General features: G+C 39.9%; 1 protein-coding gene across 7 annotated transcripts in view; it reads right to left on the bottom strand.

The window, feature by feature from the left end:
- The window catches only part of LDB2 (LIM domain binding 2), a 402,280-nt gene extending 392,291 nt beyond the window's left edge, over positions 1–9,989 (bottom strand). For all 7 annotated transcript variants that reach the window (XM_060084176.1, XM_060084350.1, XM_060084262.1 and 4 more), the window contains exon 1: positions 9,688–9,989. In XM_060084176.1, coding sequence (XP_059940159.1) covers positions 9,688–9,819 — 132 coding nt within the window. In that variant the 5' untranslated portion in view covers positions 9,820–9,989. The remainder of the gene's footprint in view (positions 1–9,687) is intronic.
- Positions 9,990–25,735: the final 15,746 nt, after the last annotated feature.

Genomic DNA, 25,735 nt, shown 5'->3' with positions numbered 1-25,735 from the left:
GAGATCACAACCACAAGAAGGTGTATGATTATTGTGTCATCACTATTATATGATGGTGGAACGCCCTGATGATTCTGTCACGTATTATAAGAACCCCAAACCCACAAATCTTACATGTCACTGCAAGTTTCATTCATTAAATTGAAATATGCTTGCGCAAGCCTTGTAAGATATATTTTTAAAGATACTTTTATGGTTATTAAAGGGGAAAGGGGGAGGGGTAAGGACTATGGGATTAGCAGATACACAACACTATATATAAGATAAACAACAAGGATTTACCATGTAGCACAGGGAACTATATTCAATATCTTGTAATAACCTATAATAGAATAGAATCTGAAAAAAGAACATATATATATATATATATATATATATATATACACACACACACATATATCACTTTACTGTACACCTTAAACTAACACAATATTGTAAATCAACTATAGTTCAATAAAAAATAAATAAATAAAGATACTTCTAGGAAATCAAGCAATGTTTTGCATGACTTACACAACTTAATTTTCTGATGGGGCAGAGAAAAGGGCAGCATAATCATCACCATCATCATAGTTCCCATTTATTGAGCACTTACTATATACCAGGAATTTTTACATGCATTTAGCCATTCACCTCCCAAAATAAAATTCAGGCTAAGAAAATGAAGGTTCAGAAAAGTTAAATGACTGTCCTAAGATCACACAGCAAGCAAGAGGTAGAGCCAGGGTTTGGATCCAAATCTGATTTGTTATAAGTCATACTTCAGTTCAGATCTTTACATTCCAGGCACGCTACTCTTTTCATTCCAAAGAAAAAACCACTAGTGGAAAAGAAGTTGTGCATGTTTCCTAACCAGAAGTTTCACACATACACAAACAAAGTCTGATTGGGGCGAGCAAATATCTCTCTCTTGTCTCTATGTCTCTGTCTCTCTCTAATACATATGCACACACATTCACACACACACAACACAAACACACCACACAATTCGTAAACACAAAGACATTATAAACCACATCATATACTAATATAACTTCCCATATTTTCTGTTGTATAAATCACTTCAAATAAGCTAATTAATGGCCCTGAAAGCACTTTCCCAAAATGCAAAGTGCTCCAGGAAATGTAAGGTATTATCGTGATTCATATCATAATTCATGGCTGTGGGCCCTCAGGGAGGGGCCCAAAGAGAGAAGTAGCAGAAATAGCAAATGAGAAAGGTGTAAATATTTTTCATCAGAAGTCAGGAGATTCCCAACAGATTCATACTACCCAGAGGGAAAAGTTCTCAGCTCAACACGTCTTTCACAGAAGAAATTCCTCTCTTCAGGCTTCTTTTCTCTGCAGGTCTGGCTGAACATTCTATCTGTAAATGCTCACCCGACTATTAGGCTTACAGATTCTTTTCCAACTGTAGTTGTCGGTGATTGTTGGGAAGATTCAAGGTAAATTCCAGTGTCAGTCTGGATAGTGCTGGTACAACATAATTTCCTTTATTCAACAGATATATTTTGCATATCAACTATGTGCTATGGGGCACTGGGCAGACAACTGTAAAGGAGACAGATGAGGCCCTTGTTCCCACGTGGCTTATATTCTATTGACACTTGAGAAATAAACTAGAAGCAAAAAAAATACCAGCTTGCTATAATTCCTACGAAGAAAATTATCAGGGCATGTGATAGAAAGTGAGTGAGACTGTGTGTGGGAGGGGTAATGAGCTGATTAAGGAAGGCCTCTCTGTGAAGGGGGCATCTAAGTTGATCAGTAGAGGCCCTACTAAGTGTTAGGACTCATCCTTCATGGTTGTAATTTTATTTGAGACATTGAATCAATTACCTGCAAATCAAGGCAACACCATGCCAAATTCTAATTCAAGTTAGATTTCCTAATACTTATAAGTGTTATTATGGAGGAATCAGTATATGCATTCTACCACTGAGGGCAAGGGTGTTGAGGTATGCACAAGCTTGGCAAGTTAATGGATACAAAGAAGTCCCTTGTGGCTGGAGTTTGCTGAACACGTGGTAAGACTGGGCCATCAGGAAACAACAGATCAATAGAGCCTTAAAAGCCAGAGCAAGGAGTTTGGAGCTTATTCTAGGTGTGAGGGGGAGCTGGAAAGTGACGTGCTCTGATTTCTGCTTCAGAAATATAACCTTGGCTGCTTGCGGGAAAATAGATTATATAGTGGAAAGAGGGAGCAGAGAGTATAGTTAGGAGACCATCCAAATCTTGAAAAGAGAGGATGGGGGCTTGTGATGTCCCCAGAACAGGGGTGGTTCGTCTTCTTCAGAGGGGTCTACCACATCTTTAATGCTCAGCACTCTGTTTTTAATTGGAAGACTATAACTTCAAACTAGGCTGGTCAAAACTGGTAGTAAATTGAGGCCAAGGGGTGGCTGTCAGGACTTCCAACAGGGAGCGGGTAGCCTTTACCAGCAAGCTTCTGGGCAGAGCACTGAACGGGGGAGTCAAAAGATCCAGCCCACGGGGATGCCCATGTATGGACTTGGTCTTCACATCTCTGAGCCTCAGTTTCCTTATCTGTTAAAGGAACCAGAACACATGCATCTTGGGCTTGGGAGTGGATCACATGAAGAGATCCATCTTATCTCTAATAATTGGCAGGCATTTACTACAAACACAGTGGCCTCACAGTTAGCTAAAGTGTGCTACAGGATTAGGAAGGAAACCTCATTTCCCACGAGGAAATCCAAAGACACACGATGTGGACAGACTGCCTCTTAGGGTCAAACTAGGATAGTGAGAAACCAACACATGTTAGGAGCTCTCTTCCCTCTATGCCTTTATTTTTTCTATGATTCCTAATTGATTACCTGCAAAGAAAGCCAACATCATGCTACATTCTAATTTACTCTCCTAATCTTATATTTGGAGGGGGGTGGCACTACCAAAAATGGGATAGCTTTTCTACTCATCCCATTGATGTTTAAAATAATTAAACCACCGTCTTCTACAGAACACTCCTGAGAAGAGTCAAGCACTGAATAGAAATTTAAATATTTTTAAGTTAAAAAAAAATTAAACTCTTAGATAACTATGCATAGTGTTCCACAACAAGTCCAGTGACTCTTCAGATAAGGCCACTTCAATGAATACTGAAAATATTCATTCTTTAATAGGGAGTGTGAATTTGGGGTATATAACCAGGGTATGTTTTCCACCTCTGATTCCATCCTTTGGAATTTCACATGGTCCCTTTTGAAATGAGTCAGACACTTGAGAGGCAAACAGTCCAACCAGGTTAGGTGGATGGGGTCATCTTTCCAGCCACTGCCAAAGTCAACCTATCCAAGGAAAAAATGAATGCATTCACCTAATAAATTTCCACAGGTGAAACTAAAATCCTTGCTAGTATTTCTTATCTCAGAGACGTGCTATAGAGCAAAGCAGTTAACAGCATAACTTCTAAAATTAAACTACCATCTGTGTGACCTTAGACAATTTACTTAACCCTTTGTTTCCTCATCGGTAAGACTGCAGATGTTAGGAGTACCAATCTCAGGAGGTGATTATGAGGGTTACATGAGCTGATGTACAGAAAGCACTTAGCGCCTTGGCCCTACAGATAGTGACCCCTGCATAGATGCTAGTTACTATCAACACGACTACTTTTCAGAAAGGCATATATCTTTCAATATACAAAGGCACAGTGTATTAACCTAACAGGGCACTACATTGTAAGAACTGGTTTGTACGTCGCCCTTTGTTACCAAATGGTCTTAATCATCTCTGTATTTCCAGACACAGATATTGTCATTGCCTGAAGTATAGAAATTCTTGAAGGAAGGGCTGAAGTTTGTCTCAAGTATTAATAGTTTCCTATGTTCAGATGCATGCTGCCAGAATTTAAATGTAAAAAAAAAAAAAGAGTCTAAGCTCAGATTGATAAGAAAGATGGAAAGAAAGAAAAAGAAAGAGAGGAAGAAAGGAAAGGAGGGAGGGAGGGAGGGAAGGAGGGGAGGGAGGGAGGAAGGGAAAGGAAGGAGGAAGGAAAGAAAGAAAGGAGGAAAATATTTTGGTCAGAAAATGACAAAGGTATATGTCATATCTACATCAGCTGAACACATTTTTAAAGCTCTGTTTTCTGCTACTTTCAAAAAGAGATTTGTTTTTCCAGATCAATTATATTCCGAGACCCACCAACCAAATCCAAATAAGTAAGTTTATGAATCTTGTTCCTGACAATATTTGGGGTTGTTTGTTTTCTGTTTCGTTTGCTTGTTCAGAAAGGGGGTTTTCTGTGTTCCTCATGAAAATGGGTTAATGTGGACAAATGTAATAAAAGGAGATTTATAGCCCTGTCTCCATACATTTTAAATTAATTTCTTTCTGAAACCCAAACAAAAAGCTAAATGCTTAAAAGATGAATACTGTTTAAATCCTATATCATAATTTACATACCAAAAGGGGAGAGATTTAAGTGTGCATTGATTTTAGGCTGATAAGAATCTGTGTTGAATGTGAGCTGAGAGATTTTTTTTTCTTCTTGGCCTCCTACGAATAGTTAGTTTGCAGCAATTTTTAATTAAAAACAGTTCCCATAGTAGGAAAATGGGGGAAAAAAAGACCTCAGGAAAATAAAATCCGTACAAGAGTCCAGAAATTTGTTTTCTGAGGCCATGTAGAGATCTTGAAAAATAAGAGAGGTTAGAAGTTCTTATTTTTTAAAACTTCACTTTTGGTTTCATTTAACATTTTCAAAATAGCTTTCCTTACCACTACTAATCCCCCCTCCCCCTACTCCTCACCAACCCCCTTCGAAAAACTTGGAAAGTTCTGTGTTTAACACTGAAAATCATTCATATGCCTCAGAGTAACAGCACCATTTTTCTTTCTAAATTTCTAGGAAAAAAAAAAATACAAGTTTATCACAAAGCAGTTTTCATTTTTTTCCCACCTATCCAAAATACCTAATCTCATTTTAACTAGGCTCCATCTGAGCATCAATGATACTAAGCTACCCCATGAATAAACATGATGCTACAACGGGAAACCCTGTGACTAAAGTATATAAAAATGTAGCTGAAAGAAAAGACTGAGAGCCCTCCACCCCCTCCCACCCCCTCCCCGGGGAGTTGGAGAGTTGAGCTGAAGCGGGGTGAAAGCAACAGATTTAAATTTCAAGGTCTTCAAATATTTTCAACGTTCATATTAAATCCTGTAAAACTAAAAACCGTAATTCTAATAAAATCCTTGTTACATGGCAGCTTCCCATTGTAATCACAGTTTTCTCTTTGGGAGTGGGATGTGTAATACTGATAAAAGAATAAAAAACCTCAAAACAGAAGAAATACATCCTAGTACCCACACTTTCCTGGTGTTTGTAGTATTTTATTAAAATTAGCATACTGCTGACCTGAAAAAAAATCTATGCACTTAAAAACATCTTCATTGGAATGGAGACGTTTTTGGTCATTTGAATAAGGTAAAAAGAGTTGTCTACAATATCCAAAATTTTTATAACTTGATAAACTTTCTTAAATTCTATAAAAATCCAACATTATTAAAATCCTTTCACTAAAAATGAAGGTCACTATGATGATCTCATATTTTACCTATACATATTTTTAATCCTATAGCACAGACTTCAGGAAATGAAAAAAATACTGTTATTTTTGTTATTACTGAAGCTTGTTACAGAACAAATCCTGAAATCTTTAGGACACATTTTTAAGTCCTATCTGACGGTTCTCTGTGTGCAGTGTTAAACTAAAAATTGTGCAGTTTCGTTCTTTCAAAATACATTTGAGACAGCAAGACCATTCAAACAGTAAATAATTTGGAAGATCTCAGGTCAATTCATGGCAACATACACAATGGAAAACATAGCCCTCTTCCTACTGCCTGGGAATTACAGTGACCAAAATTGACACAAAGCTCCAAGAGTTTCTCTGAATTTCAATTTAAAAAAGGGGGAAACATCTATGTACTTCTTTATGAAATTCCACTGAGATTCCGGTGTTGCAAAGAAATTTTATTTCCCACAATAGCCAACGGCATCTAAAGCATATTTGTGTTGTTTTTGTTTGCTTCATAATGCATACAAATTCCTTTAAAAATAAACGAGGTCCCATAATTTCTTAGACACTTGCTTTCCTTTGCCACAAAGATTAGGGATCTAAATTGCCTCATGATGCAATAAGTGTGGAGAATGTGGAGATGAGCACTTTTAGGGGAATTGGAAGTAGGTCCCTAAAGCAGCTTCAGGAGGTACCAGCACCCCCAAAGGCATCAGAATTGTGCTTCTCAGGAAAGGTGCCAATTTCAGTGATATAGTTAAATTCTCTCTCCTCTGTCATCTACTGATTCATGATCTGCTTGTTCACAAATGTTTATTGAGCACCTACTTTGTCCCAGGAACTGCTTGCTCCCAGAACTGGCCTTAAACAAGACTGGCAGGGTCGCTCCCTGCAATATTTTCTCCACTATGACCCTATTTTTTCAGTACCATTTGTGATTTTGAACTAAGTACCGTAAGCCAGGAAGTAACGTCTGTACTCATTACTCAAGTTCACAATGCTTTCTCATACTAAAGAAAACCAAACCTTGAACTTTGGTAAAATCTGAATTTTTAAATTAAAGAGGCCTTGCAGATAATTTGCTTATGAGGAACCAAGATCCATGTAAGTGAAAGAAACAAGTTCGAAAAAGGATTAACTCCCAATCCAGTGTTTTTTAAAACTACCCAGCCTCTGAAGGGCTTTGATTTTATTTAATTGGAAGAAATGCATCAATCCCCAGGAGAGAATGCTCTGGGGGAGTCATCTATGGAAGGAGAGTAGGTGAGCGCCGCGCTTCTTTACTACTTTTTTTCCTTTCCATAAAGAAGGTTTCTAGGAAATTTCTGCAAACTTGATTATAATTTTTTCATTGAAACTGATTTGCTGCAATTTCTTTCTAGGCAAGTCTACGTTCGCAAAAGAATGGAGAATCGAGAGTATTACATAGGTGTGTATGTGTGTGTGAGAGTGCGATATTAGAAGTCAACAAAATAATACCATGTAATATAGAAGCAGGAACCAGAAGAGAGAGAGAGAAGAAAGAAAGTGAGTCTCTCTTGTCCAAAATGGTTGGATGCATCAGTTAAATTCTAAAAGTAATCACTCAACAATCTATGTGATTTTGTGTGTGAATAAACTGATAACCCTTGCTGGGTATTATTGTACTTTATTCCAACCAATCCCTCTCTAGGGCTCAGAACAACTTTACCATAAATAGTCACCATTAATATTGATAAATGCACAATGTAACTTTTTCAAGAAGTTATTTTTTTCTAAATATTTTTTCCATTACAAACTTTGATCAAAATCTAATATTGAATGTTAATATTTATATATCTTAGGAGCAATTATTTGTTTCTCTCCTTTTTTTCATATGAAATGAAAACAAACTTATGGCCTTGGGTTCGTGACATCCTTTACTGCTTGGCAAAGAAAAAAGGAAGTGTCAGAGCAATTATCTGGATAATTATAAAAAAGATCTAATTAAGGGAAGAAGTGTTCAGGGTTGGCTCTAGAACATACCAGAAAACAATTCTCAGTGCTTTTCTGTCAGTCAGCGAGGTTTAAGAAAATCTTTAGGATTTGTCATAGCAAGCTTTCCTCTCCAGTTTCTTGAGCTGTGAAGCAGGTTTTCTACTTAAAAGTAATACCTCAGAATCCAAAAGTTAGGAATTCCTGAGTTTAGCTCTCACAAAAGATAATGTGCCATCTCACAAAAGATAACGTGTCAGTTTTAAGAAACAATACTGTGAATGGGGGACTTTAAAGGTTTTCTCTCAAATGTGAAACAAATGTGGGGACCTTATTGCATCCTGCAGATTTTTATGAGGACCAGGATAGAGAAGTCCTCCAGATAAGTATTCTAGCTCAGAACTGGCCAGGTGATAATTAAGGGGCACAGGAGAACACAGATATCTGAGAAATCTGCCTGTTCTCTTAAACAAGAAGCATGGAGAAAAACCTCCTTCTACAACTCCTCAAAAACTTTCTAAAATGTAAGATGGACACGGGTTCTTTTTAAATCCTGCCGCTGTTCAAGAATTGATCCATAAAGGCCCCTGGTCTCTTTTTTAAAACTAATCATATTTTTAAGTCATTTTTTTACTCCAAATCTGTGTTGCAATTATGTGTGCCTGAACTGTATGACACTTTCTGTCCTCCTAATTCTGAAAGCAGGCTGCGACAATCAATAGTTTGTGCAAGAGTTTAAGATTCCAATACACAGTTGCAAAGATCTGAATGCAATATACAAATTGTAACGTACACACACAACTACACACACACAACAACACACAAATATCATTTTCTGCCAACAGCTCACCACCCTTAGCACGACAGAGTTTACACTTGTATAAAAGCTACTGGCTTCTGGGGAGAGCAACTGTATCATCAAGTACACTTAACATCTATGATGTATTAACATATAAAGAAAATAGCAGTGATAAAGACAGCCCAGCTTTTTTTTTTTTAAATCAGTCCTTGTCCAGCAGTTAGCCAATCAGAAAGCAGGTCACTTCTTGTTAGCTGTATTAAATACATTAAACATCATGAATTCTCCATGGCTCTGTTAACAATTCAAGCAAGTGTGTTTTATTTTATCGTACAACCTTGAGTCCCTTTCCAGAATTGAGAGTCAAGCTTCTACCTAAAATTCTACCAAAGCTATTCCCTGAAAGCTCTTTGCCATCAACCCTCCGGGTATCTGTACTCTGCAGAGAAGACAGAATTCCCAGCGATTTCTACTTCTTAAAGTGACTTTGGTGCCCCTATAACAAACTCCTTCTCAGAACACTTCAACACAAAGTCCCAACTAAAAGGCAAATGGACAGCCCAGGAGTAGGATCTACCAGCCCAGCCAGCACAGAGGAAAAGTCAACTGGCATTAAATATTTAAATTGCAGGAGGCGGTCTGGAGTTTTGCATTTACAAAGTTCTGAAAGTCCTGTCTCCTCTCTGCTCCCAGAGTTGCTTGCGAGTAGGTGAGGCTTCTCTCTGGGGCACAAGATCACAATATGCAAAAACTCAAGCTGACTTGAATTCTGAGCCAGCTCCCGTGGAAGTGAGAGCTCCTGGGAGACACTCCCACCGCCTAGGGAAGAAAGTCAAGAACCCCTTGCCCCAAGCAACTGGTTTCTGAATTTAACACGGAAATAGACAAACATGTCCCTCCAGGGCTAGTTCTGAAAAGTACGAAGGGTGGCTCTTCTGCCCTTTTCACCTCGATTTTGATGACTTTGAAAAGCAAATGCCTGTCAAGCAGACTTCCTCTGGGATTTGTTAAAAAAAATAAATTATTCTGCTGGATGCAAATGATCACCAAATCCCTCGGAATTCTATCTCAAGAACACTAAGGGGACCGACTGAGAGCCTGAAAATGCCAGAGTTCTGGTAGAGCAGCATTTCTGGACACCCGGCAGGCGAATCAAGTGCTGGGTTGTCTATTTCAAGATTCCGGCAGAAACTGTCCCCAGCTCCAAGAGTTGCTGTGCCTGGAAACCCAGCGTTCAAAACTAGTGGATTCATGCTGGCGCTCATTTCCACGTACGTGGTAGTATCTAGTGGGACACTTCCCGCAGAATGCAGCCAGCCACCCAGGAAAAGCTCAGGCACAGTTTGAAAAACACACACACAAACACACACCCAGGGTTGAAGTACTTACCTCTGTGCGCGACTGCAGTCTCTTGTTCATCTCATAGATTCGGTACTCTGGTTGTACCATGTAGGGTGTATGTCTCCTATAAAATGGGCCAAAAGGAGAAGAATAGAAGGGGTCATGTGGTGTGCTGGACATCTTGCCTGCCTGTCGAAAATCAAGCTAAACAGAGTAGCAGTAACGTCCATGCAGAGCACATGGGCTGTGTTCTTCACAGTACAAAGTAGCCGCACGCACACGCTCGCACACGCGCGCGCACACACACACAGAGGCAGGCAGGCAGGCAGGCTGAACACACTGGCTGGGAACTGCTGTGGGAGCCCTCGGTAGCGAGAGAGAGACGGAGAGCAAGCGGGAGGGAGGGAGGAGGGGGGGAGAGCTCTCGGGAGGGGAGGGAGAGAGCAGGAGCTTCAGAGAGGGAGGGAGGCTGGGAGGGAGGAAGAGAGGGAAGGAGGGAGGGAGAGAGAGAGGGGAGCTGGATAGCTTTAGGCACCACTGCTTGTTTTTAAAGAAGCAGTTTGTGGAGAGGTCATTTCCTGTCCACACTGTAGACTAGTTCAAAAATATAATTCTCCTCACAGCCTGACAGAGGTCTAAGGTTTGGGTGGATTATTTTCCTCTAGCCAGGACCCTTCACAACCTGGTTGCTGAGCTTGTTAGCATATAGGTGGTTTAACCGCTGCCAGAGCCACTCACCCCTGACAGCCACACCGTTGTAATGGTTCAGAAATGTGATGACTACAAAATACAGAAACGGGGGCATCGTGGTCCCCGGTAACTGAGCTGGTGATTCACTCCCATGCAGATTTCCCTCTGCACTAATCTTCCTGTATAGTTTTGATTTTGTTTACTGTTGTTCCAAGCAAGAGCTTGTTAGAGTCTTTGCATTTCAACCCATCCTAACCCCTTGCCCTCCCCAATCACCCCTCTTCCCAGCCCCCTCCCTCTCCTTCTCCCAAAGCTTCATTCAAGCTGGTTTAAGGGGGCCAGGATTCAGGTCACTGAAGCATTTTCAGGTAAAAAACGATTATTTGGAATGTGGAATGCCTAAGATACACCCATGGTGCAATGGTCTTCTTTCCCTAGGAGACAGAAAAAGAAAAAGAAAAAAAAAACCTGCCAAAGCAGACCTCCAAGTAAGAGAGGAAAAGCAAGAAAGAGAAAACTCCCACAAAAATGACCATGGAAAATTCAGTTGAGTAGGAAATTACAAATAATTGAATGGCTCATCCCCAAATAACATGTCCAACTCTAATGGAGACAAGGTCTTTATTTTCTAAGACTGGTCAAGTACATGAATCTTTTCTCAATTGCGGTACGTGATAACTGGGAGAAAATTCGCACAGCCCATGGGAGGGGAAAGGATGTCTATAGATATTAAATGATCTGTATGACAATCAAGTTCTGCTGGAACCAATGATAACCAGACATCTACCCCTTAAACAAAGCCCAGATGCAGAAAATGTAAATGTTTTGAACTAATATCTAGCTAGGTCAGTGGTATTGAGGAAAGAAAGCAAAGACCACCAAAAAGCTTGATGCATGCAAGACTTAAATGTAAATGCATGCAAATGAGACATTTCTTCTTTTTAATAAGCAGATTAATTAACTTTCTGCCCCAGTCATGGCTTGGGGTATCTCTAAGTCACTAGCCAACAGGGGATAAGGTATTGCTAATTCTGCAATTTACACTCTTAAGAATACTCAGGCATAGAAATGCCCCCAAATTGCGGTCTTGATTAGTCCTTTACCATAAGTGCATGAAATGTTTGCAGAGTCCACCCCAACCTTCCAGTGCAGCCCAATACAGTAACGTCTCTTGCCAGGATGAGATTAGGGAAGGCATTACAGTAAGGCTGCTTGGAACTCTTTCCTTCAAGAGGACCCCAAGGCAGGCCAGCACGTTTGGTTTCAGGTTTCATTACACATCCAAAAGCTGGACCAAATTTGCTGCAAGGTTTGTCAAAACACACAACCTTCTAAAGACAGGAATTCAAACAAATTTGGCGTGATTTATGTTTTGGAATGATGGCCACTGAAAAACCTAACCATTCCTTGTGTTTAAATTCCCAAACTAAAGACCGTCCAAGGGTTTAGTGCTTGTCCACGTTTGTGTTTACGTGGCTGTTTCAGCCCAAGAATTAAAGTAACACCTAGCAGAACTGTGCAGTCCAATATTGGATCAAAAATGGGAAAAGCTGAAAAATCCATTTAGGGAACCCCTTTCTGAATAAGGTTGAGTCTTGCTCTCATTAATTCTTGTGGACTGTTCCAAACTATAATTGGAGAAATTTCTTCCTGTTAATACCTAAACATTCCAAATTCAGAAATATCTGAAACTGCTCACAGAGCCACAATTGTCTTCTAACTTGTGATTCATCCTTATTACAACCAGAAAGTTGATTATAGAAAGGGAAGTAACTGTGCCCCATGTTTTCCCTTCAGTGTTTTCTCCGCTGCTGGTAGGAAAATGCCCAAATTCATTAAGACCTGTTCTCTGTCTCTCTGTCTCTTTCTGTCTATCTCTGTCTCTCTCTGTCTGTATCAAACACACACACACACTATTTATTTGTTTGTTTGTTTGCTATACTCGATCTTCCTGTAGTTACTATCTCATTTCATGCATGCACACATTTGTACTCTTTGTCCCTTGTTTACCTGCAGATTCCTCTCATCCTCCTATCCAATTAAACTGTCCCCTCCCCTGTGAGCCTTTTTTCCATTGCCCATTCATTAATGCGTTTATTCTACAAATACTACATTGGCATTGGATGGGGGCATGGGCTATAGCACTGGCCAGAACACATTTCAACCCTGGTTCCACTTACCTGCCTTGTGAACCTGAGCAAGTGACTCGATCTCTGTATGTCTCAGTCACCTCATTTTTAAATTGGAGAGAATAATAGCAACAATCCTTTAGATTGCTGCAATGGATTAGATGAGATAATGCACTAGAATGGATTAGAATCCACACATATGAGTGTTCAAAAATGTTATTATTAATAGGTACCTAACACATGCTTAGGTGCTAGGAAACATTGGGAGGTCAAGGTGGATATAGCAGATGCTTTCCTGCTCCTTGCAATGGGGGGTTGGGGGTACAGGTAGCATAGAAAAACTAATAAGACTTTGGGAACATAACTTCAAATTGTAGTGCATGCTATGAATGAAACAAATAAAAGGAAGAGATAGAAAATAATTTCCCCCTTTGGGTCAACACTATATCTTTTATATTCTTCTATTGGAGAATTTACATGTAAATGTAGTAATTGCTATTGTTTATTAAGTCCTTACTATGTGGCAGGCACTGTGCTGACTGGTTGACACAAATATTCTTTGTTAATCTCACAATAAACCTATGTGATTGATGGAACTACTCTCCCCATTTTACAGATACGGAGACTAGGACTTGGAGTTGCTAAGAAATTCCTTTAAGATCAAACAATTAATTAGTGACAGGGACAAGATTCACACCAGTCTGCCTAGGTCTTAAGCATTTTGCTGCTTTGAACCCAGGTCCATCCTCCTCATCTTTAGGGCATCTCTGTTCTTTGTCCCCAGTGGCCAGCGTAGTGCTAAGCCCACAGTAGGTACTCAAGCCATACGCATGGAATTTATTGGAAGAAAGGGCAAGAGGAAGAAGTGGCTCTTATCACCTTGATTTTATTATTTGTTCTGCTCAATTTCAGGCATCCATTGTCCACACGGCCCCACTTCTACCCATCCTCCCTGAAGCCTCGCCAAACTATTCCCACTTTTCTCATTGTCCAAATCTTCCAGCACATACTCCCAAAGTTGCACTGTTAGATGTTTAATCCTTTGCATTATCAGGTTACCTGGTTGGTTTTGTCACTTCCCTGCTTCTTTTTTTTTTTCTGGATTTTCTTCTTTTTTTAATTTTTATTTTATATTGGAGTATATTTGATTTACAATGTTGTGTTAGTTTCAGGTGTAGTTATACATATAGATGTATCTCTTCTTTTTCAGATTCTTTTCCCATATAGGTTATTACAGAGTACTGAGTAGAGTTCCCTGTGCTATACAGTAGGTATATATGTATATCTGTATACATATACATGTGTATATGTTAATCCCAACCTCCTTATTTATCCCTCCCCCACACTGAGGGACCAGCTATGACTCATCTTATTCTGGCCCAGGGCTGAGCCTGAGAAATGAAAGAAATGTCCTCATTTGAAGCCTGCAAATCAACTCCTTTAGGAAACCATAAAGAAATTCAAGAAGCAATGTTTGTATACCATAAAAGAATGAACAAGTCTAACCCCATTGCAACAGTTCTATTACCCCCAAAATTGAACCATGCTAGTTTAAATATAATTTTGCATGTTGAGTATTGAATAAGCCGCAAAAGTCCTCTCACAGACATTCAGGATGCTCTAAAATCTGGCCCGACCTTTGAGCTTGGAGCTTCATCTTGACATATTCACCCTAGGTTTAACCCATAGAGTGCTTATTTTTCCTTTAATTTGAACTACTTGACAACAGTTTACAAAAATAAAGAATTTCACATAAAATCCAGATTTTCATCTTCTCTTGAAAAATCCTAAGCTCTGGCAACCCTTGGCCCCATCCTTGCCTGCATGGCAATGTGCAGTGGGACCTATTAGTGCTTGTCCATCCACCATGGTTTCCATCACTCCATGGCCTTCACCAGCCAAGGTCCCTAATTTCCATTTACCTGCCTCATCCATCTAGGTATTGAAGTCATTGTCCCTTTCCTTAATCTATCTGATTGCACCGTCTCGAGTTCCTTCTATGAAACTGCGTTTGCTTTAGAAAGCTAGTTTTCTTACCACTCTTTGGTTGTCCCTCTCTGCCTTTTCTTACCTATTTCTGCGTCTTTTATTTTTCTTTCTGCCTCTTCATTCCATAAGCATTTAGCTAACATATGCATGCAAGATACGGCTGAGATGTGATAGGGGGATAAAAATTTAAAAAGACATGAATATTCTTTTAGAGGATGGGCTTTGGAACTTCACTAACTTGGCTTGAATCTTGAATCCTGCATTTAGCTGTATGGTCCTGGACACTTAATTTCTCTGTGCCTCAGTTTTCTAACCCATAAAATGGGCTAATAACAATCTTATGGCCTTTATGAGAATTAAATAAGTTAATACATGTAAATCGACTAGAACAGTACTTGGCATTTAATAAGTGTTCATAGTTGTTACTGTTATTATTAGAAAAAGTAACAGGGATTACCCAATCTCAGAAATAAACATAAAATGACACTCTGAAGTGTGGAGGACAGGCTCAGATAGGGAGTAGGCATTAGCAGTAGAGATAAGGCAGAAAAATCTAAGGCATCCTATGGTAGGCATCTTCAAACTTTACAAATGAAATGCTAATTTACAAAGAGCCTTCAAGGAAGGAAGGATCTGTTCAAGCTAGTTAAGTCAAAGAAAGCTTCACAGAGGAGTTGGCATCTGTGTTTATCCTCGAAGGATCTGTCAGAGAGATAAAGATGAGAGTCTGTGGAAGGTCATGCCAAACAGCAGGAACACTACAGAAATGAACATGTTTGACATCAAGCAAAATCAAGAAACTTTGAGAACGTAGAGACAGTAAAAAGATGTTGAAGCCCAATTTTAGAAGGTCTTAAGTACCACTTTAAGGAATTTGCAGTTTATTGCATGGGCCCTGAGGAGCCAGTAAATGACAAGATAAGTGCTTGGTTTGAGCAAGAGGACTTGTGGATATGAGGTGGGTGGATTTGACTCAGACAGACCCAAGAACTGAAGGATGCTCTGGGAGGCTGATTTCAGCCCAAGTAATCCCTAACACATGGTTACTCAGTAACTTCTCTCTGGACTAGATAAAACAAGGCCCAGAACAGAGGCTGAAAGACTTCTCTCATTGCTCTTGGCTATTACCTGGAATTAACATGATCGATGACTTTGTGGAATTCCCAAAGGCCATCTTCTCATCATTACTAGTTGTTGTGGTCCAGGCATTTCAAATTTACAAATGGAGTTAGTCCTAGGCTGAGGAGAACATTGCTGACTATCCTGAAGAGCTTGGAAATCTGTCTCAACCCTGCAATTTTGGAGACGTCTTGGATTTACTTTTTTTGTGGTGTTTCCTGTCATTCTCTACTGTCCTCTTGACTAAACCAAATCTAATAAGTAATTGTAATGACTAAGAAGGCCATAGCCACTGAGAACAGCTCATTTCTTGAGGAGCAACAGTAAAATCCAACCCCACAGCATGGACCATCCAACATTCATTTCATCATTCCACAGGTGTTTACCGAGTGCCCACCATGTGTGGGACCCTCCTCCCTCAGACTCTGTGTGATCTGGCCCCCTTCTAGCCCCTCCAACCACATCTGTGCCTCTCTTTCCTCCCAGGACACTCCACCCCCTTCATTCTCAGGACACACTAAATGCTTTCCTCTAGATTCTAGAACCCTCCTCTCTTTGCCTCAGGCATGCCTCCTTCTTAACCTTCAGTCTCAGCTCAAGATGTTACCTCTTCAGAGAGAGCCATTCGTGACCAAATATCTAAATTCCCTATGCATGCGCCATCACTTTCTATCATTGAATTCCTTTTGGTAGGTCTCTGGTCATTATTTGTAATCATGTCTGTATTTGCTATTTACTTTTCTATTGCTTGTGTCCACCATGAGACTGTAAATTCCACGAGTGCTGATGATGTGTTGGTTTTATCCACCCATGTACATTCAGAATTTAACATGCTGCTTGGTACATGTGGGTGCTCTATATATTTCTGTAAAATAAATGGATAAAAACTTATCAGAATGAATCCCAAGAGTTGTCCTAGCAATTTACATCCTCTAATTCTAGGCCAGTCTATCCATAATATATAGATAAAAATATAATGTATAGGGATGGATAAAAGCTATTATTCATTCATTCATTTACTCACTCAGAAAGCATCTATTGGTTATTTAGTACAAGTCAGATACTATGCTAGATCCTGGCCCAACAAAAATGGGCAAATGTGATAACTTAAGAAACTCCATTTTCAGAAGTCATTACCCTATAAAGCCCTTTGTCATCATGAATTGTTCAATATCCAAAAGATCTCAGAGCTGCTGTTTAGAGTTTTGTAATCTACTTCTGACCCATGTCTGGCCATGTGGGCAAATGTCAAAGACACTGCACTCTCGATTCAGTTTTGTCACTTCCTCATTGTGTGAACTAGATTTCACATAATTATTGAATCACCGAAGTTAGCTTTAGTTTCTTTATTTGTAAAGTAGAAATAATAGTACTAATTTCATAGGGCCATTATGAGAATTTAGGAAGAATACTTTCTACTCAATAACTAACCCTTACATAGCTGTTAAAAAGCATCAGGCATTGTTCCATGCACATTTATATATTAATTCACTTAATCCTTGCAACAATCTCATAATATAAGGACTATTATTATTCTTATTTTATAGATGAGGAAGCATAGACACAGAGAGGCTGAGTAACTTATCCAAGGTAACCCAGGTGGTGATGGGTGATGGGTGAGATGGGAACTGAACCCAGGCATTTGGGTCCTCTCTGTTGAGGCTCTCAACCAATATCGTCCACAGCCCCTTGTCCATCTTCACACTAGGTTGTGAGCTGTTTGAAAGCAGAGAACAAACCTTTTCTAGTATATGGTGGCACAGACATGCAACAAACTTTGCCACGAAAACAGAAAAAACATAAATGTGAAGGTGAATACAATGTATCATTTGGGACTTTTAATTGCAAGTACAAGAAAAACTTACTATTACAAATGTCATAATCAAAAAAGAAAAGTAAATTTATTGACTTACGTGATTGGAAAAATCAGAAGTATCTGTATTCAGGTACAGTAGGATCCAGGGTCCCAAATGACATCATCAGGACTTGGACCCTGTTGCTGCCCCTATAGGCTTTCCTTATTCCCAGGCAGGCTTGTCTGTGTGGTGACCGTAGGCAGAGCTGGGTTTATATCTGCCCACTTAGTCCAGCAGAAAGAGAGGTTTCCTCTGCAGGAGTTTCCAAAATATGCTGGCATTGGATCTCATTGCCTGGTTTGGACATAAATGCACACATCTACACTAATCAATATGGCCAAGAGGGTGGCCAGTCTTGAGTCACGTGTCCACCTTTCCGGCCTGGGTCAGAGTTGGCCCTTCTAAATCCAGAGACCAGATGAAACCACAGTGTCCCGTTACCAGAAGGTGGGTGTGGAGGGTTGAACTGTGTCCCTGCAAAATATATGTTCAGGTCCTAACTCTCAGTACCTGTGACTATGATATTATTGTAAACAGATGGATGCAGTCAAGTTAAAATGAGGTCTTATTGGATGAAGGTGGGCCTAAATCCAATGACGGGTATTCTTATCAGGAGAGACACAGAGACAGAAACACAGACAGAGAGAGAAACTGAAGTGATGCTGCTACAAGACGAGGAACACCAAGGACAGCCAGAAACCACCAGAAGCTGGAAAGAGGCAAGGAAGGATTCTTGGCTAGAGCCTTCAGAGGGAGCATGGCCCTGCCTGTACCTTGATCTCAGACTTAGAGCCTCTAGAACCTTGAGAGAATACATTTCTGTGGTTAAGCCATTCAGTTTGTGGTGCTTTGTTACAGCAGCCCTCGCACTCTAACAGAGAAGGGAAATGGACCTGGTGTGCCCAGCTTCCCAGATCCAACCACGAAGAGGCCAGCTTAGCCCAACACAATGGGTTAGAAGTGGAGGCCAGGAGAGCTTGTGTGTGTCTCTTCCTGTACTAATAATTGTTATCATAATAATATCAATAGCATCATTTACCGATTGCCTACTAACTGCCATGCAAATGTAGAGTCTGGTGCTTTATATAAAATTATATTTTTCACAGTGTCCCTGATGGGTTGGACACCTTTCCCTCTAGGCATGATGGAGGGACCATGCACAGAATGTGGTCCTCCTTGTTAAATGATGGATAAGGTCCCTGAAGGCAGGTTTTGTATTTTACATGACATCCTCCCAAATCTCTCTCTCTCTCTCTCACACACAAACACACACACACACACACACACACACACACACACACACACACTGTGCCACACCTCTAAACTGTGCTTGCGTCAAATAAAGTGGGTGACAAATATTTCACAAGTTCATGAATGACAGTCCGTGCTAGCGAAATCTCTGTTACACAGACTCTTTTCTAACATATTAGGAATTATTATCCATTATATCAAGTTCGTCCTCTGTTTTCCCAGACCTTGCTTTTAGTGCTGCCTCCCTAGCTCCCCAACCATATCCCTCCCTCCCACCGCCCCCAATCTGCCAGAACTCCCTTTGCTCCTCCAGATTTCAGCCACAGACCTCCTGCCTCCTTTACTCTCCCTTGGGCTTCACAGAATTGCAGGTTGGCTGCCAACACCCAGAAGACAGCCTGGCTGCCCAGTGCCCCAAAGCCTGCCAAGGACAAACTTCTACCTGCAACTTGGACCCAGAGAATCATTCTCAAACAAAAGAACCCCCTGATGCCCGAACTTGCTTGGAATTGACTTCTGAGTCCCTCTATTATTAGGACTGACATCTGAAGTGTGACTGTGTTTTTCTTTCATAAAAGCCCTACCCTAATCCAAGATCAAACAACTTATTTTGGAAAGTAACAGTACATAATGGTACATTTTCCAGCACCGACCAGGTCTCCCCCTGTCATTTGCCATAGCCTTTGAAGTATTTAATAGCCGAGGTAACTTGGGGAAGCAACTGGGCTCCTGAAAGCGGCACTTAGTGCCTCTGTAGTTTGCTAGGGACTTATCATTTACCACTGCTTTTATCAGCCCACTTTTTGCTTTTATCTGTTTTGTTTCCCAAGCTAATTGTTGTTATCTAGTTTTCTACACATCTTTTCTGAGGGCTGGGGAGGATTTCCTTAAGTGGATGGTCTTTAACTGATCCCACTGTCTCCCTAGAGTTGATATTTGCATTATTCCTCATTTTTCTCTAATACAACAATCCTTGCATAAATAGTCGCATCTTTTTCCCCCAGCTTTATTTATTGAGATATAATTGACAAATAACAAGGGGTACAATATGACGATTTGACGTGTGTATACATTGTGAAATGATTCCCACAGTCAAGTTAATTAACACGTTTATCACTTCACACCTTTTTGTGGGTGTGGTGATGGCAGATGTTTTTGTACACCCACATTTATCCACAATAAAATGCTAAAAGTAAAATCATCTTAAGGCAAAGGGTATGTACTTTATAAATCTTTAATTACATGTTACCAAATTGCCCTATAAATGAGTTAGATGGATATAGTCGTCCCACCAGCAATTTCTAATTTTGACTTAATTGTTATGTAGATAAGCATGATAGATACTTGTGAAGGAAATTCACACAATACTTCAAAGTATGAAGGAAAATGTGAAATGCACCTGATTTTCTCTATCGCGGAAGGACCCAGCAGGTCACCTCTGTATCAGCCCTGCATCTGCCACCCCCACTGGATGCTGGTAACAGAGCATCCACTGTACAGGACTGTGGCTGACAAATCCCTGATTCTTTTCTCATTTCCCACAATCATAAGAAAACAGAACAATGACTATCTGGCATTCATCCTTCAGGTCTGGATGTAAATGTCACTTTCTTAGAGGGCCTTCCTCAACTCCCCAATCTATATTTCAACTTTTTCTTTGACTCATTAACAAGACTAAGAGGCCCTGAGCCTTCTGCATAGAAACTAACACCCACACAGTATCTTGTACTTAACACATCATGACAAACTAGGTCTGGATGCAATGACTGTTGATTGGTATGTAGTGAACATTTCAAAACATATGATATATTGTGAGATGTATTATCAGTTACAACCTCATTTCAAAATGAATCAATCTTTCATATACACAGTGATGTGTATGGTAAGGTCAATCGAACAAACATTTGTTGGCACCACAATGAATCAGGTATTAGTTAAGCATTGGAGAGTGGGATGGTTAATTTTATGTGTCAACTTAACTGGACCAGGAGGTGCCCAGATAGTTGGGCAAATATTATTTTGGGTGTGTAGGTAAAGGTATATCTGGATGAGATTAACATTTGAATTGGTAGATTGAGTGAAGCAGATTGCCCTCTCTGATGTGGGTGGGCCTCATCCGATCAGTTGAAGGCCTGGGCGGAAAAAAAAAAAAGCTGACCTTCTCACAGTAAGGGAGAATTTTTCCTGCCTTCACTTTGGAACTGAATTGGCTCTTCCTAGGTCTCAAGCCTGCTAGTCTTCAGACTGGAACTAAAACGTTGACTCTCCTGAGTCTCCAGCTTGCCGACTCACCCTGAAGATCTTGGGACTTGTTAGCCTCATAATCATGTGAGCCAATTTCTTATAATAAATCTCTTTAGATAGAGATAGAGAGAGAGTTATACCTTCCATTAGTTCTGTTTCTCTGAAGAACACTGACTAATACATGTTTTGGTACTGAGAGATGTTCTAGAGAAATGGAGGTGTAAGGATGAGTTTTCTGAATTGGTTCTGTAGTTTCTGGAATTCGCTCTCTGATTAGATTTAAATATATATATTTTTTGATTTCTATTTTTTATTGGAGTGTAGTTGATTTACAATGTTTCATGGGTACAGTAAAGTGGTTTAGTTATACATATCTATCTATCCATTTTCAGATTCTTTTCTATTATAGGTTATTATAAGATACTGTAGTATATTATAGTATAGTTTCTGTGCTATACAGTAGGCCCCTGTTTGTTATATATTTTATATATAATAATATTTTATATATTGTGTATATTTTAATTCCAAACTCTTAATTTATCCCTCTACTCTCTCCCCCTTTGGTAACTATAACTTTGCTTTCTATGTCTGTGAGTCTATTTCTGTTTTGTAAATAAGTTCATTTGTATCAGTTTTTTAGATTTCACATATAGTGATATCATATGGTATTTGTCTTTCTCTGTCTGACTTACTTTGCTTGGTATGATAATCTCTGGGTCCATCCATGTTGCTGCAAATGGCATTATTTCATTCTTTTTTATGGCTGAGTAATATTCCATCGTATATATATTATATATATATATATATATATATATATATATATATATATATCACATCCTCTTTATCTATTCATCTGTTGATGGACATTTAGGTTGCTTCGTGTCTTGGCTATCGTAAATAGTGTGGCAAAGAACATTAGGGGTGTATGTATCTTTATGAGTTAGAGTTTTCTCTGGATGTATGCCCAGGAGTGGGATTGCTGGATCCTATGGTAACTCTATTTTTAATTTTTTAAAGGACCTCCATACTGTTCTCCATAATAGCTGCATCAATTTACATTCCCACCAACAGTGCAGGAGGGTTCCCTTTCCTCAAAACCCTCTCCAGCATTTATTATTTGTAGACATTTTGATGATGGTCATTCTGACCAGTGTGAAGTGATAACTTATTGTACTTTTGATTTGCATTTCTCTAATATTAGTGATGCTGAGCACTTTTTCACGTGCCTGTTGACCATCTGTATGTTTTCTTTGGAGAAATGTCTATTTAGGTCTTCTGCCCATTTTTTGATTGGGTTGTGTTTTTTGTTTTGTTTTGTTTTTTTGCTATTGAGTTGTATGAGCTGTTTGTATATTTTAGAAATTAATCCCTTGTCAGTCACATTACTTGCAAATATTTTCTCCCATTCTGTAGGTTGTCTTTTTGTTTTGTTTATGTTTTCCTTTGCTGTGCAAAAGCTTTTAAGTTTAATTACATTCCATTCATTTATTTTTGTTTTTGAATCCATTACTCTAGAAGGATCCAAAAAAATATTGCTGCAATTTATGTCAAAGGGTGTTCTGTCTATGTTTTCCTCTAGGAGTTTTATAGTATCCGGTTTTACATTTAGGTCTTCAATCCACTTTGAGTTTATTTTTGTATATAGTGTTAGAGAATGTTCTAATTTCATTCTTTTACATGTAGCTGTCCAGTTTTCCCAGCACCACTTATTGAAAAGACTGTCTTTTCTACATTGTATATTCTTGCCTCCTTTGTCATAGATTGATTGACCATAAGTGCATAGGTTTATTTCTGGGCTTTCTATCCTGTTCCATTGATCTATGTGTCTGTTTTTGTTCCAGTACCATACTGTTTTGATTACTGTAACTTTGTAGTATAGTTTGAAGTTAGGGAGTGTGATTCCTCCAGCTATCTTAACTACTGGAAATAGAGTTGTTATACTTAAATATATTAATGACTCTATTTCCAGTCGTTAAGAGAGCAATGATGGTCCATGGCATGAACTGGCAATAGGGATCTGGCAACATCACTTTGGATGCTCCTAACTACCCACTTATAAGAAGCAAGGATCTGGGTGATTATTTACATTATACTTTTAAACATTTTTTTCAAACTAACAAATAGAATGAGATTGGCTCATTGCTCCCAATGCTACTGGACAAAGTGAAGAAAGAAAATGATGAGCTCAGGGCTTCAGATTCTTAGCTCGGCTCAAGTGCCATGTAAATGACCTGAAATCTTCTTTGTGTGTCATGAAGGAGAGGTTTATCTCCTGTAGTTGCTGGGCTGAGATTGTTGAAAACCAAACCCAGAATCTCATCCTGTGACCAGCGAATTACACAACCTGAGGTGAGGTTCAATCTTGTAGACTGTTTCCTGTTAAAGTGAGGACACTGATTGTGAAGGAATGGAATCCTGGATGTTGGAATGAGGATGTGTGGAAAGACCTTGATGAAAGTGGGAACATTGAGCCCCTAAATTCTAATGAGTCTTCTTTACCAATGAAAGAGGTTTATTCACCCCCAGTGGGGGCTGCTTCTCCATCTCTGGCTGAGGGAGTTAACCCTACCTTGTCTGGGGAAACAGTAGTGAACAGCCCTGAGGCAGTTGTTTTTCAAGACAATGCTGATTCTCCTCAGGATCCACCCCCACCACTCTATGCGTCTAGACCCCTAACTGGACTCAAATGTCAGCACGCCTCTCAGGGTGAGGCCCAAAGAATGACCCATGAGGAGGTGCACTAAACTGCGAAAGAACTACTTGGGTTTTCTAACTTATACAGACACAAATCTGAGGGATAATGGTGGGGATGAACATTAAAGGTGTAGGGTAATGGTGGAAGGACCATAAAGTTAGATCAGGCCAAACTTATTGATGTGGGCTCACTAAGCCGAGATTCTGCAATTAATGTTGTGGCTCATTAACTCTAGGGAGTTAGAAAGGGCTCTAAGAGCTTGGCTGGTTGGTTGACTGAAACATGGACATGGAAAATGTGGCCCATGGTGGGCAAATTAGAAATGCTGGACCTTCCTTTGTTTAATGTAGATGAAGAGACACAAAGGCTTAGGGAGATTGGCATGTTAGAGTGGATTTGTCACTTAAGACCTACCCACTCACCCTGGGAGTGTCCAGAAGAGACATAGTTCACAATTACTGTGAGAAATAAATTTTTAAGGGGGGCCCTGGTATCCCTGAATAGCTCTGTGATTGCTCTTCTATGTAGACCAGACCTTGCAGTGCGAATCACAGTCACTGAATTGGGAAATCTAAATGCATGGGAAGTAACTAGACCCCAGGAGGTTAGGGGCCAAATGGAAGCACTCAAATGCCAAAAATGAGGTGGGTCTGGTTATCCTATTGGGCAGAGGAGTCAAAGCAGCAATCAGAAGAGTTTAACTCACCCAGACCTGTGGTGTTGGCTAATTGATCAGGACATTCCTAGAAGTGAAATAGATAGGAAACCTACTAAATTCTTACTTCACCTGAATAAACAGAAAAGTTCAAGGTAAGTGAACAAAAGTATCACTTGAATCTTAAAAACAAAGAGTCATGGCCCCTTTATCAATTCCCAGACTTGAGCCAGTTTATAGACCCAGAACCCTATGAATGAAGGGGAGGCGGGGTCCCTTTGAGGAAGGATCCCAGTACACTGTCAAAATTTATATTGTTAATCTTTCCCCCAGCCTTCCCCAAAGGGACCTATGACTTTTTATCATGGTGACTGTGCAATGGGGAAAAGGAAATAATACAAACCTTTCAGGGAATACTGAACTGACACTGATTTCAAGGAACCCAAAACATCACTGGGGTCTACCAGTCAGAGTAGGGGCTTATGGAGGTCACGTGAGTAATGACATTTTTAGCTCAGGTCCATCTCACAGTGGAACCAGTGGGTCCTCAGACCCATACTGTGGTTATTTCCTCAGTTTTGGAATGCATAATTGGAATAGACTTAGCTACCTGCAAAATTCCCACACTGTTTCCCTGTCTTATGGACCGAGGGCTTTTATGATGGAAAAGACCAAGTGGAAATCACTAGAACAACCTTCACCTAGGAAAATAGTAAAAACAAAAGAAATACCACATTCTCGGAGGGATTGCAGAGATTAGTGCCACCATCAAGGACCTGAAAGATGCAGGAGCTGTGGTTCCCACCACTTCCCCATTTAACTTGCTTATATGGCCTGTGCAGGAGACAGATGCATCTTGGAGAATAACAGTGGATTATTGTAAGATTAATCGAGTGGTGACGCCGATTGCAGCTGTTGTACCAGATGTAGTTTCATTGCTTGGGCAAATTAACACATCCCCTGGTGTCTGGTTTGCACTATTGATCTGGCAAATGTTTTTTTCTCTATACCTGTCAATAAAGGCCACCAGAACCAGTTTACTTTCAGTTGGGAAGGCCAGCAGTGCACCTTCACTGTCCTACCATAGGAGTACCTAAACTCTCCAGCCTTATGTCATAATTCAGTTCACAGGGATTTTCATCATCTTCCCCTACAAGATATTACCCATGTCCATTATATTGGTGACATTATCATGATTGATTCCAGTGAACAAGGTGTAGCAACTCCTCTAAACTTACTGTTAATATATTCACATGTGAGATGGTAAGATATAAATGCAAATGCATATTCAGGGGTCTTCTATCTCAGTGAGATTTCTAGGGTCCCAGTGAGATGGGCCATGTGGAGGTATCCCTTCCAAGGTGAAGACTGAGTTGTTGCATCTGCTACAACCAAAAAGAGACAGTGCCTAGTGGGGTCTTTGGATTTTGGAGACAACATATTCCTCATTTGAATGTGTTATTCTGGT

This window comes from Mesoplodon densirostris, chromosome 1 (assembly GCF_025265405.1).
Source record: "Mesoplodon densirostris isolate mMesDen1 chromosome 1, mMesDen1 primary haplotype, whole genome shotgun sequence".
Lineage (NCBI taxonomy): Eukaryota > Metazoa > Chordata > Mammalia > Artiodactyla > Ziphiidae > Mesoplodon > Mesoplodon densirostris.
The sequence above is the reverse complement of the archived record's forward strand: the minus strand, read 5'-3'. Positions and strand labels throughout refer to the sequence as shown.